Source organism: Rhamphochromis longiceps, linkage group LG7 (assembly GCF_057381845.1).
Source record: "Rhamphochromis longiceps isolate RC_006_pf linkage group LG7, R_longiceps_female_GT1.1, whole genome shotgun sequence".
In the NCBI taxonomy this organism is placed as follows: domain Eukaryota; kingdom Metazoa; phylum Chordata; class Actinopteri; order Cichliformes; family Cichlidae; genus Rhamphochromis; species Rhamphochromis longiceps.
The window spans coordinates 22537673-22551135 of NC_140563.1; the positions used below are offsets into that span (position 1 = coordinate 22537673).

Here is a 13463-nt window from a genome sequence, read left to right on the forward strand (position 1 = left end):
ATATAATGTTAAACATGAACATAGATGTGGATAATGACAGACAGAGGTCATTTCAACAGGCTGTATTGACTACAAACAAAGGCAAAAACAAACCATTAATGCTGTGCCTTTTTTGGTTTGAATTTATTGGTAGATAAAGATACACATTTTAACATTTCAAACTAAACAGTTCAAAGCTGGGCTGGGCAGTAGCCTCAACACTTCACAGCTGTACATAAGTTGCTGAGCACCTCTCCAGACCTTGTGTCCTGTAACAGAAAAATAAGTTAACAATCGCCCTCGCAAAACGCTGCGTATTAAAATTCTGGTAAACACTGTGTTTGTACCACTGCTAAGCTCTACTTACGCTTCTGTTTTGAACGTCTCATGGGATATCCGATCTTCATTTACACCATCGGGACATTCATTGATGTCTTTTATGCCCATCATTGTCAAAGCTGTGGGGATGAATGGTTATTATTATTACAATAACATTTTGCTATATAAAGAATGAATACATTTGCTACATAATTTTGAGGTCTGTGAAGAGAAACAATAAGGGGAGGACGTTCAAACTCGTCACAGAAAGGCCCCAGACTAGATTTGAACCCAGTATCTTTGGGTTGTAAAGCAACAGTGCTTCATTGTTGATTCCTTCATTTTACGTCTCATTCAGCTCCATCCCAAGTATTTAAGGTGTCGCTTCCTGTCCCTGTAGTTCAGCACTCACCTTGTTTGTACTGGACAAAAGAGATGTATTGTTTATTATCAGGGTCCATAATCCTAAAGACTACATCCAGGTTAGAGTCATCGAACAGATTTGGCCCAATCACACCACTCTGTTGAGACAGCTTTAGCTGCTCCAGTTTTTCAATAAGAAACTCCCTGGGTTTCTCTGAAAAAATACACAAGAAACAATGTAAAACAAAACAATCATGGTGGACATATGGTGATGAAAATTAAAAGCAAAATGTTAGTACCATGTTAGAGTAACACAAAACAGACATTTCTCTCAAGAGAAAGAGCAGTTAACCAATGAATATTTTATCTAGCACAAAATAAGTATGTAGAGCAACAAAGGCTATGTCTGCAATATTTTACAGCTGGATTTCAGTTCATTATAATCCCCTGCTCAAAAACTGTTCTGGGTAAACAAACAGGTGTTTTAGTCCTTTAGTTTCCCAGTAAGTACATATGAGCTAACTTTCCAGATTTTGCAGTAGCTTTTTGTTTTTAGCACAACCGGATGCAGTGTCTGTATAAGAAAAGACCAAATAAGCTCTAACCGGGTCTGTAAAAGAAGAGCATGCTAGTCAGGTTGTCCATAAGCTCGATGAGTTTGTGTTTCTCCAGATAAACAGCTGCGTCTTCCTCCCTCCGCGCCGCCATCTTTTCCCCTTTTGTTTGAACCTGTTGCTATGATACGCAGGTCGGGGTCAGGGCTGTGTCCAGGATGTTTTCACTGGGTTGGCACACCGAAACCATGAACAGGGAAGAAAAGATCTGTCTATAAACTATCGAACCTACAATTTAAAAATGTACGGCATGGAGTACAAAGCACGACATCTGCATCCATATAGCGGAGCAGAAGCAGAAAGTAGCACAACACAGAAATACGTAAATAAAGTATGAAGTACTGTTTTTCAGTAAAGTACTTGAGTAAACGTACTAAGTTACATTCCTTCTGTCTTAGCCATATTCTTATCCAACAGTGCTGAGCAATACAAGTACTGGTGACTGTGCTTTTGTTGTGACCACCAGGTTTTTACCACTTTGTAAAGTACTTTATTGTGAAGTTTGTTCTTGGAAAGTGCTACATAAATAAACCTTACTTGCTTATGAACTGGTCAGAAGAGAAGCAGGGCAATAATATTTGATCGGAAGCCAGTCTTCCCATCAAATATGCTGCCTGAAGCATTATCTACAATACTTGCATGGTAAAGCCATTTAAACAGCATTTATATAACTATCAACTGAACACGATTAATAAATGTGTAAAAGCTAGGCCCAAATTAAAGTTTTTAAAAAAACCTTTCTCCTCTGGAAATTATAACACCATCTTGGCTTATGTGTAACCCTCTCAGTTATAGTGTCAGTTTGTATTGATAGATAGGAGCTCCCTCAAACAATCAGTGTTGGGGTCTTATTACTTTACTTATGTACTCCTTCGTAAAAAATAATTTGACACTCTACTTCTCTGTAGCACTTATCAATTGAAAGGCATTATTTCCATTGTTATTTAACCTTAACTTAAACTTTACGCCTGCCAACATGTAGGAGTTTAGACTTGTGATCTTAAAAAAAAAGGACTGTCAAAAGCTATTTTGATGAAAAGCACTTCAAGCTTGAATACAACAAAAAATGTGATCAAATGAATGCATTGCATGCCACACTATACTAAGAACACTTCATATCCCCCTCCCTAACCAATTACAGTCAACATTAAAAATCATAAGTCTCATGCTGTCATCCAATGAGTGGAACAACTCCCCCGCCCAAAAAAATATCTATTAAATTTTTTTGTTCCAAAAAAGGAAATTGTATGCATTTCAGTTTAAATCACTCTCATGTACCACAAAGTGCTGCCAAAATTCTTGTTTGATGTCTTTTTTTAATTGAAAACATTTTTATCTCCATGGTGGAGGCCATAAACTCTTTCATGACTCCAACTCCCGCTATATGTTTTCATGATTAAAACCTCAGAGTATTTTGCACTTCAACAATGCAAACACATTCAAGAAGGAAGAAGAAATGCAATAACAGCGGGGGGGGGGGGAGAGACAATCCGGATAAGATCCTTAAGATCCCTGATAGCCAATGGTATGGTACTTTATTCTTCTCCTGTTTGTCCCATTAGAAGAAACCACAGAAGATATTTATGTGCAGACATCCCACACATGACATAGTGGGGCTAGTGCTATCCGCTTCTTTCAGTGTCTGTCACACAGAGGATGTAGATCCACATCAGCCGGTATCTCGTTCAGATTTAACCTTCTTTAAGGCTTCTTCTCTGACTTTGTAGCCCTGCAGCTCCGTTCGAAGCTCACCAGGCTTTGGTGGGACGTCTGGTATACTCTGAAAGAGAACAGCAAGCACGTTTAACTCAGCCTGACAGGTGAAAGCTCATTGGTTGGATGCATCTGTGAATACAAACTGCTCACAAATTCCAACCACAATTTCCCTGCATAATATGTCAACTCTAACCAAAGAATCGGACATCAACATACTTCCAGCTGAGAAACAGTGACAGCAGCTTGAGGTGTCTGGGTTGGCAGTGATGCCATTTTTGATGTGATGCTCAGCAGAATGGCTGAGTTGATGGATTTTGAGTGACCACCAGAACAGGTAGTAAACGCAAACTTCTCTCACCCCAACCGGTCACAGCAGATGGCCGCCCCTCCCTGAGCCTGGTTCAACCGGAGGTTTCTTCCTGTTAAAAGGGAATTTTTCCTTCCCACTGTCGCCAGAGTGCTTGCTCATAGGGGGTCATATGATTGTTGGGTTTTTCTCTGTATCTATTATTGTACGATCTACTGTACAATATAAAGCGCCTTGAGAAGACTGTTGTTGTGATTTCAACATTATCTTTTTTTCCCACATTAAGGCAACATCAATACAAAGAAAGACTGCAGTCTTCCTTTGAAATCAAAGGAAACAATAAAGATGTACTTTCATATAGTATGGTGGGCCAATGGTAATGTCTTTGTCAGTAAGGAGGCTGTAAAACTGGTCATAACACTGCTCTACAAAAAATATTTTTTGTTTGCTACTTATAACTTCACAACGTCAGCTCTTTATCGATCCGATATAAGCTTACTGATCAGATTTCTGAGATACACGTCACTGACATTCTGAAACTTTTCAATATCAGTGTAATATAATAATAAAACATCTGGAATTTAAAGAATGTACCACCAAAATTGTTTTAAAGATTATTTCTGTTTAATTAAATTCCAAATAAAAAGAAGTCGGTGTGCTCCAAAAAGGTTTAAGGCACTTGCTTATACGCTTGGACCGCACACCCGTCTCTCTCTGCAAGAACAAGCAGTTTATGCTCAGATTAAATTTTCGCTGCTATTGGTTTTCTTTTACTTTGATATTTCTACAAAATCATTTCCCGTGTTCATTGCTGACATCATCAAGATTTCCAAATAAAAAGGAGAGATGAGAATGTAAAAAACTCTGTTAGCCTGCACAAATGCTTCCCATGCTGCTTACTCACTTTCTTTTTGAACTCATCGTCATGCACCAGTTCAGGGATTTCAGGACCAAAGAAAACAACTCCCTGAATTTTGGCTTCACTTTTCTGGTGACCAGAAAACCTAAATCTTGGCATCCTTGATGAAGGTCTCTGCATGGGATAGACTGAAGTGTTTGTTCGACCAGGCCAATGTTTGACAATGTTTTCCCATACTAGACAGTATAGTACAATCCTGGGTCGATTTGGTAAATAGAAGCTTCCAGTTTTGGCCTTTGTTTACTTCTGTTGATACCTAAGGCTTAATTTTGTCCCTCACCAGATCAGGCAGGTAGTATTGATGGACAGCCTGTGCTCCTGCAAACATGGCCAAAACACTGGCTCCTAACATCCGGATGTACCGAGCCCAAGACACCCCAGCTGGCATCTTCACAGACTGATCTGACTCAACCTGGAGGAAAAGATAAGTGACCAGGTTCAAAACACTGGTCAAAAACAGCACACAATATATGAAGAGATAGAAATTAGTATAGATAAACAATACATTTTCAGCTCTCCTTTTCAATCTGGTGCTAAAAATATAAGCATCCCCTTTTCTTCTTAAATAAAACTATAGCTGTCTACTAAAATTAGCACCACTGCCATTTAGTTGAAGATGTTTAAAAACTCAATACAACGCCGGGACGCTGTGCATGCAGCACTGTCAAAGTACTACCATGTAGCTAAAGTATCCCTTTTCATATTACAAATGTATGGCAGACTGCACATATTGTACAGATGCACTGTATATGAATAATTCACACATCCACAGCCGCTATCCATTCACATGATGCTACTGATTAGCCATAAAACACGCTGTTTAAAAACATCCAAACACGGAGACTGTTAACACAGAACTACACTTTAAAACCTTAACTTAATTGTTCCCGTCACAAATAAGTAAATGTCCACAGTCTAAAGCTCATTCTTACTAGCTTAAAGTCAAGTGTCTGTCATTGAGGACCAGAAGCAGATCGTGACGTTTATCTAACTACTGGCAATTCTTTGATAGAGAGTCCTCACTCTGTCTTTTTTTCCATGGACTCTTATTTCCTCTCAATTGTACGATAAATCCGCCTCTGATTTTATGGAGAAGTAATGAGCTTTCCGTAAATAAACCATCTTCGGTTGCAGTACTCTTCTACAGCATAAACTCGTATTGATACACGGCGATAAGTGCCGTCTGTCGCCGCTTAGCGGTAGCTTGCGTTATCTCGCAAAGTTTTAGTACAAGGCTCTATAATAAGTGTTATGTGTCAGATTTCACGAATACAGTTCTAAATGATCTGCAATGTTCTTCTTAGTTTTCTATCGATTATATGACGTCACCGATGCATTTAAAATACTCGTCGAAATCCGATCCCTGCAGTACGCACAGTGACCACAAGGCGGCGGTAAGCATTTCAGCCAACCGGATCAAATCGAAATGTTGAGCGTTTAAATGGTCTTTGTTTTGGGAAGACTCCCAGTCCCTATTTCCTTATTTGAAAGCTAAAGAAATGTATGACAGGTATGTTACTTTACCCATTTACATTTATGTTTGTTAATATTAAATTGCGTTTTTAAAACAACTGTAGAACTTCGAAATCTCGTCAGTTTGCTGTTAGCTAAACCTTCCTGTAGCATCTGCCTTTGTGCCAACAAGCTACTGTGTGCGCTTTACCGCTTACATTTCTCATGTTTATCCATGAGTTTGGCAGCAGAATAAATGTTAATGTATTCAAATAAGTCAACAGTTAAGATGGAAGAAAACCAGTTTACTTCACTGACGGTTCCCTCGGATTATTTTCAGCAGTGGTGAGTTGGTGTTGGAGGTGGCAGGAGGTCTGGGGAAACTTGTCATGTTATCTCCTCGACTCGTTTTCATTTTCATGCATGATGGAGGAAAATAAATGTCATTTGACACTCGACATCATAGCCTACACATTTGTATACTTTATATTTAGGATTGTAGCAACTGATAAGTGTAATTGTGAAGGATAATTGACTACCGTAATCCATGATTCCTGATTAAAGGGAAGTAGGGGTAATTATGTAGGAATAATATGAAACAGAAATACTCTGGATTTAAATTTAGGCATGCAAAAGAAAAACAATACTTGTACAATCTGAATATCTTGATATATTCTGTTATGTTTGTCTGACTAATTTAAAATATTTTTTCTTACATTTTTAACATACCAGCGCATTATCCAGCATTTATTACACCTTTGTTTGCTACAGGCCTTTTTTTAACTGCACTTGTAAACTTTGTCACCTGTAGAGAGTCACGTCAGTTCACGCAAGGTTAAAATGAATAGTTTACACATTTGGCCTCTGTTTGTCTTTGTATCGTCATATTCTGCAAAAGTATCTTCATTCCATTCTAGTCAACCTTGTGATTATTGTAAAAATACACAATTAGAGGTGCAAAAAGGTTAGTTTTTGTAGGTTGCATCATCAGAAATGATCAGTAAAGTAGATAAAAGCAATGAACAATAATTGAGGTGCCTGTTTTACATAAAAAACAGTAAATGAAATGCAGAAAATATGAACTAGTGGATGTCAGCGCATGTGTTTTTGCAAGTATTGTGTCCTGTGTTTAAGTTTTATTCACCCACTTCTCCACACACCACATTTTCCTGATGTACCTGGATCCTGTTTCATGTCCCTTTTTTTTCTTTTCTTTTTTTGCTTAACTTCTTCACGCCCTCATCTCTACTAGGTACCAGTCCAGCCAGCAGTACCCTGAGGTACAGCATGTGGCACCCTATCCCAGCATGGACCATTACACTGAAGGTCCCGTGGATGAGCCTGTCATGGCCGAGCTATCTGTTCACCGGGATCCAAATTTTTATCAGGAACCTTTTTACACGAACTACCTTCCAGCCCCAAATCATTACCCGGAGCAGGTGTCTCAGCAGAACATCAGAGAGCACCAGCAGCACCCAGATCTTGCACTCCTGCACCACCCACGGCATCAACATACACAACACATACAGCATGCTCAACACACACAGCATACACAGCAGCACGGGCCAAGTATTCAGCACCAGCCTTCAGGTCCACCTAAAGGTAATGGAAGATGCTACAATCACAGTAGTTCTTCCCAAGAAGTTTCAGATCTGATGTATTTTAAATATGTGTGCTGCCATTTGTACAAAAAACTACTTTTGCCTTCTGTTTCCCATAGAATAATTTGGAGACATTTAACTACAGTTTAAAGGAATGAGCTGCATATGAACCAGACAAAAGACATCATAAAATACAAATCAAAATTCCTCAATAGGTTGTTCAATATACGTTCTCTGAGATCCTGTCGCCTGTATTTTAATTGTCTTTTTTTTATTTGTTTGTTTTTGATTCAGTACTCAATAAATTCCTCTTCTTTCTTAGACGTGACACCAGTGAAGAAGAAGAGAGGTCGACCTCCGAAACAGCAAGCGGAGGATGGTGAGACACGTGAGGAGGACGACGAGGTTGAGGCTGCCAAAAAAGCCAAGAGAGCTCTCAACCGCTTCAACGGCATGTCAGTGGCTGAAGTTATGGCTAAAACACTGCCAGATGTGATTACCTACAATCTCGACATTTTGATAGTGAGTTATTTTGTATTTCCAGTTTTGTTCTGTGTTTTTGTTTTTTGTTCTAATTGTGATTTAGGTTTGTGACATGGCCAACTTGCAGTCTTTAGGTCTTTAATTATTTTGTGTCTCTCCTCAGATTGGAATTAATCCAGGCCTATTGTCAGCTTACAAAGGACATCATTACCCAAACCCAGGGAACCATTTCTGTACGTTTAAATTCAGTTTCATTACCGACTATAATAAATATGAGCCAGTGTTCATTTTCAGTTCTACCCTGTTTGACCCACTCTGGGTGCATTGTCACTATTGTTTTATAGCTAAGGCTTGTTCTAAGAGACCTTAAAGGTGGCCAAGATGCCAATATGATGATGAAATGCAGCTGAATGTTGTAACTTGTCAGGTTTGAATGCAGGCAACAGAATACATCAAATTTTAAAGAGCTTTTCAAAGGTGAATATTGATGTTTAAAGAGTCAGCAAAACATTTATGCAACACTATTTCTGATGTATCCCCCATAGAGTATTAGGATTTGCTAGGTAGGTTTTTCAGAATAAGGGAGTGTCCTTGAAGTTTTTAGATGTATCCCCAAAAGTTGATTCTGGACGTTCATCTGGATGTTGCGTTTTCAGTGAAAGAGACGTTTTACCACTCATCTAGGTGACTTCTTCAGTCTCAGCTGACTGCAGGTTTCAACAATCTTATAAAAAGTACATTTGTATAATGACTGAAACTAGCACCACTGAATGAACAATGGGCTGGGAGGTTGGTTCCTTGATCATTAATATGCAAATTCTCGTGACCACTGATCAACAACCATTGATCAAAGCTCAGTGATCAAAGACCAGTGATCAATGGTCATGAGTACCATTCACAGAGAGTTGGGGAATGTCTGCAATCACAGCATTGTAAATTGGCGAAAGATGTACCCTTAGGCCCCCTCCTCGATTCAGAGATGGTCTTTCCCTTTTCACGTAAATGGCCTCCTTGACTCCGTGCTCAAACCAGCGTTCCTCCCTGTTCAGGATGTGTGCATCCTCATCATTGAAAGAGTGTCCACTGGCCTGTAGGTGTAAATAGACTACAGAGTCCTGGCCTGACGAGTTAGCTCTTCTGTGTTGTGCCATCCACTTCGCCAGAGGTTGTTTGTTTTCCCTGATGTATAAATCCTGGCAATCCTCCTGCCACTTAACAGCATACGCTATGTTACTCTGTTTGTGTCGGGGGACCCGATCCTTGGGGGGGGGACCAATTTTTGGCACAGCATGTTTTGGGGTTAAAAGCCACAGAGACATGGTGTTTAGAAAAAATGCGTCTCAGTTGTTCCGATACTCCTGACACGTACGAGATCACTACAGGTTTTTGCTTAGGCTGCAGTTGTCCTTCTCTCCTAGATCGGCTGGAGCTTTTTTTTAGGCGCCTTCTCAGCTTTGACAAATGTCCAGCTGGGATAACCACATTTACTCAGGGCCTTCTTGATGTGATGTTCTTCTGCTTCCCTGGCCGCTGTGTCAGTGGGGATGGTGTTTGCTCTGTTTGCAGTGTCCTGATGGCACCCAGTTTATGCTCCAGTGGATGATGAGAGTCAAACCTTAAATACTGATCCATGTGCGTAGGTTTACAGTACACATCAGCTTTTAGATGTCCCCCATTACTGATGGAAATAGAATAGAATAGAATAGAATTCAACTTTATTCTCATTGCACACGTCACAAGTACAAGGCAACGAAATGCAGTCTCACAGTCTAAGAAGAAAATTGCCACTTTTCATATCCTCCCTGGTGAATTTGATGTGTTGGTCCACTGAATTAATGTGATCCATGAATTGTGGTACATCCTGAGATTTGATTTTCACCCAGGTGTCATCCACATATCTGAACCAATGACTTGGTGGTGTTCCAGGGTAGGATAGCATGTACAAATTGGCCACGATGGGTGAAACTGGGGAGCCCATGGCACACCCATGTTTCTGCCAGTAGAACTGACCCTTGTATGTAAAATAGGTGGAATTAAGACAAAGTTCCAAAAGCAAACACACTTGGTCGATGCCGAGAGTGGTTTTGTTGCTGAGGTTGGGGGCATCCTGTAATCTCTTACAGACTACATCCAACGCTTCCGTGACTGGGATGCACTTTCTCCGACTGAAAACGCTACGTCCAGATGAACAGAATCAACTTTTGTCGATTTACTTACCTGGATGATTGAGCATGCATCAAGACATTTTTAGATGTAGCTACTTAGAAATATTAGCTATAAAATTTTCTGTTGCTTATTTCAACTTCAGGATGTAAAATATCAACATGGATCATTACTTTAAAATAAATATATTTATATATCTCACCTGAAGTAGCTCCATGCTTGTTCTGCAGGCTTATTGCCTTACAAAGTAGTGTTGATCAGCTATGATCATATGGTATAAAAAACAAACAAACAAACAAACAAAAACAAAAAAAATAGCAATGTCTGCTGATAACAGTTCTGTAAATTTAGAGCTTCTACAACTGGAAAACATGATTAATCAGGAGGAAAAAAGCTGGTTTGAGTCCAGTGTTGTGCTAGACGGCCACTTGGTTGTTTTTATACTCAGCTCCTCTTTTCTGTCCAGGGAAATGTCTGTTTCTGTCAGGTCTAACTGACCAGCAACTTAACTACATGCATGACCAGAGCCTGCCAGAGAAATACAGCATCGGCTTTACCAATATGGTAGAAAGGACCACACCTGGCAGCAAGGATCTCTCCAGGTAAAGTTAACTAAAGCGACTACAACTAAATGCAAAACAGACAGTTTGTAACTTAAAATAAAATTTGTCCTCTTTTTTTTTTTTTTTTTTTTGGTCCTAGTAAGGAGATCCGTGAAGGAGGCCGACAGTTACTTGAGAAGCTACAAAAATACAAGCCATTAATAGCAGCGTTTAATGGAAAAGGTAAAATGATGCAAACAATTTTCTTTTTTCCATTTTTGTTGAAGTGTTTTGATACTAGCACTAGCTGATTGATTTTATTTTTTGAAGGTATTTTTGTGTAAATTTCACAGGTATTTATGAAATCTTCTGCAAAGAAACCTTTGGTGTGAAGGCCAAGAACCTTGAGTTTGGACTACAGCCGTACAAAATTCCCGAAACTGAAACGGTAGGTGGAAACAGGAAATGATTTCAACATAAATCTGCTCAGCTATACAAACAACAGACTTCATAGCATTTGATGTTCTTTTCAGGTGTGCTACTTGATGCCGTCATCGAGCCCCCGCTGTGCTCAGTTTCCTCGTGCACAAGATAAGGTGCATTTTTACATCAAGCTGAAGGAACTGAGAGACCAGATGAAAGGCCTGGCACCGAGCCGTGAGGTGGAAGAGACAGAGTACTCTTTTGACCTGCAGCTAGCTAAAGGTAAATATCACAGCTGCACAGTACAGCTGAAACATGAGGCATTCGATTGCTATTCCGTCTTTATCTCAGTTAAATTCAGAAAGGGACCTGCTTAAAAAGATGTGCGTCTTTTCAATTTTCACAGATTTATTTGTCTTAAATAAATCATTGACTCCCTGCTGATGTTTTTGTTCTGCAGAGGATGCTAAAAGGATTGCAATCAAAGAGGAGCAGCTAGATCCAGAGTATGAAAGCTGTAGTGCACTGCATGAAGAAACCAGGCACAGCAACAACTCCTCGAAATAAAAGAGATTCAGGGGAGGAGAAAAAACAAGCCTGCCTACTGGAGCACTCAGGTAGTGTAGTTATCATGTAGTCGGAAGTTGATGAAATGGGACAACTAAACAACTTTTATATAAAAATCTAAGGAGATTTTTATGTACTTCTTCTGGCACTTCCTTTCAGAAAAAGAAAAAAAAATCCAAGTGTGAATTTTAGTAAAATAAAGGTTGGCACATTAGCATTAGTGAACTTTTGTTTGTTTCTTTTACCTAAAGAGAATAATACTCATACAGTGTAGTTTCCCTTCACGGTTTTACTCTGGAACCACATCCCACCTGCAGTAGCTCTGTGCTCCATCAGTGGGGTCTGCCCCACAGCTTGAGAACCACTGGATTAAACAGTTTGGAGCAAATGACATAAAACACATGAAACTTGACAACTTGAGATTGTTTAATCTGTGTGTTTATTCTATCAAAAGTAGCTTACGTGTCCATCCATCCATTGGTTGTTGTTTTTTTTTTTTTTTCTGCTTATCCAATTTAGGGTTGGAAGGGGGCTGGAGTCTATCCCAGTCACAGCGAAAAAGGCGGGGTACACCTCGGACAGGTCGCCAGTAAATCACAGGTCTAGAGACAGACAAACTTTCATGCTCAAATTCCCACCTAGGGCCAAATAAGAGTTTTCTTTCAACCTAACCCTTGTCTGTGTTTGGACTGTGAAAGGAAGCTGGAGTACCATAAGAGAACCCAATGCGAGCATGGCGAAAACATGTAAACCCCACACATAAAGGCCCATCCACATTATATGCTCATCAGCTTATAATGATGTGTAACACCTCGGGACATTTGCTCAACAGATACCAAATACCAGCTGACCTAGTAGCCTCACCAAGGATGAGAAGTAACACTGTGAGAGAAGAAGACCTCTGTTCCCCAGACAGTGTCACGCACAAAACAGAAAAGCCCCCACAGCACTCACACATGTGCATGTTTTTGGTGTTATTGTTTTTTAAATACTATTTATTGAATTTTTATTAAACATGTTTCCAGTGACTTATTTTGTATTTTCATAGACTTGTATTTTTTTGATTTATTGACTGTATACTCTGGAATTTCTAATGTGTAAGTGCAGAGTTATTAAATCTGTAAATTAACGCTGGCGTGTTTCTATTCTCTGATTGTTTGAGTTATCATGAGAAGCTATAAATGTGTTATAACCTATAGGAAAAGAAACACAGTCAAGCATTCATAAAGACTGAATAATGCTTATTTTTGAGTTAAAAAAACATATTTTCAAAGCTTGATGAGAACAGGAGCATTTCATTATTTAGAGTTTCTCTCATGCTTCTTGAAAGCCTTGAATGAAATACTTGCATCAAAATACCTGATTCATGATTTTGTGAGAATTTTGCATTTTTATTTTGCACTGGTCTTTAAAAACACTTGAGTGTGAAAATGTTTAGGCTTCTAAAGGGAATAATGAATCTCATTTTGAAAAGCGGGATAGTCGCTGTTAATTTGCATACAAGTCTCCTAAAAACAAGGTCTTAGCAGGCTAAATTTACTGATTTTTGCATAACTCTTGCATCCAGCATGAATTTAATAATGGAGATAATTAATAACTAATAATAAACAAGAAATGTATGTCAATGTAGTCTTTAAACCTGTAAGATGTAATAAGATGCTGCAATAGTGGTAGCTGAGCTGTTACTACTTTATTGTTATGAATTGTTATGAATCATCTTATCATTTGGCTGTGGCTACATTGTAGCTTGCCATCACCAGTGTGTGAATGTGTGTGTGAATGGGTGGATGACAGGTTGTGTAAAGCGCTTTGGGGTCCTTAGGGACTAGAAAAGCGCTATACAAATACAGGCCATTTACCATTTACCATTTACCATTTCTAATTAATTCTGTAAAAACAATGAAACTGTCCTCTTATTTTTCCTTGTTTTGTCATAGCTGTGGGACTGTTAGTTGTAAATAAAATATTTTAATACAGAAATGCTGCACCTAATTGCAAAATTAGGGACTGATGTCA

General features: G+C 39.1%; 3 protein-coding genes across 8 annotated transcripts; 1 reads left to right on the plus strand and 2 right to left on the minus strand.

The window, feature by feature from the left end:
- Positions 1–95: 95 nt before the first annotated feature.
- efcab10 (EF-hand calcium binding domain 10) lies at positions 96–1408 on the minus strand. Its single transcript, XM_085412883.1, has 4 exons — positions 1266–1408; positions 710–874; positions 347–437; positions 96–248 (listed from the first exon to the last, which is right to left on the minus strand). Exons 1-4 carry the CDS (start codon positions 1366–1368, stop codon positions 203–205), a joined length of 405 nt encoding a protein of 134 aa, XP_085269009.1. The 5' UTR covers positions 1369–1408; the 3' UTR covers positions 96–202.
- A 328-nt stretch (positions 1409–1736) lies between these two features.
- uqcc6 (ubiquinol-cytochrome c reductase complex assembly factor 6) lies at positions 1737–5355 on the minus strand. 3 transcript variants are annotated; one of them, XM_085412888.1, is made up of 3 exons: positions 5240–5355; positions 4497–4628; positions 1737–3054 (listed from the first exon to the last, which is right to left on the minus strand). In XM_085412888.1, exons 2-3 carry the CDS (start codon positions 4602–4604, stop codon positions 2944–2946), a joined length of 219 nt encoding a protein of 72 aa, XP_085269014.1. In that variant the 5' UTR covers positions 4605–4628; positions 5240–5355; the 3' UTR covers positions 1737–2943. The 3 variants fall into 3 exon arrangements, with proteins under 3 accessions (XP_085269014.1, XP_085269013.1, XP_085269010.1); XM_085412887.1 differs by lacking the exon at positions 5240–5355 and adding an exon at positions 5149–5202 and having other exon boundaries at positions 1738–3054; positions 4497–4662; XM_085412884.1 differs by having other exon boundaries at positions 1748–3054; positions 5149–5250.
- Positions 5356–5575: 220 nt separating this feature from the next.
- tdg.2 (thymine DNA glycosylase, tandem duplicate 2) lies at positions 5576–12576 on the plus strand. 4 transcript variants are annotated; one of them, XM_085412881.1, is made up of 10 exons: positions 5641–5726; positions 5946–6013; positions 6921–7270; positions 7592–7791; positions 7916–7985; positions 10382–10517; positions 10618–10700; positions 10811–10905; positions 10991–11162; positions 11341–12576. In XM_085412881.1, exons 2-10 carry the CDS (start codon positions 5958–5960, stop codon positions 11445–11447), a joined length of 1269 nt encoding a protein of 422 aa, XP_085269007.1. In that variant the 5' UTR covers positions 5641–5726; positions 5946–5957; the 3' UTR covers positions 11448–12576. The 4 variants fall into 4 exon arrangements, 3 of the variants coding, with proteins under 3 accessions (XP_085269008.1, XP_085269007.1, XP_085269005.1); XR_014912591.1 differs by lacking the exon at positions 5641–5726 and having other exon boundaries at positions 5740–6013; positions 11341–11497; positions 11967–12576; XM_085412882.1 differs by lacking the exon at positions 5946–6013 and having other exon boundaries at positions 5576–5726.
- The last annotated feature ends 887 nt before the right edge of the window (positions 12577–13463 follow it).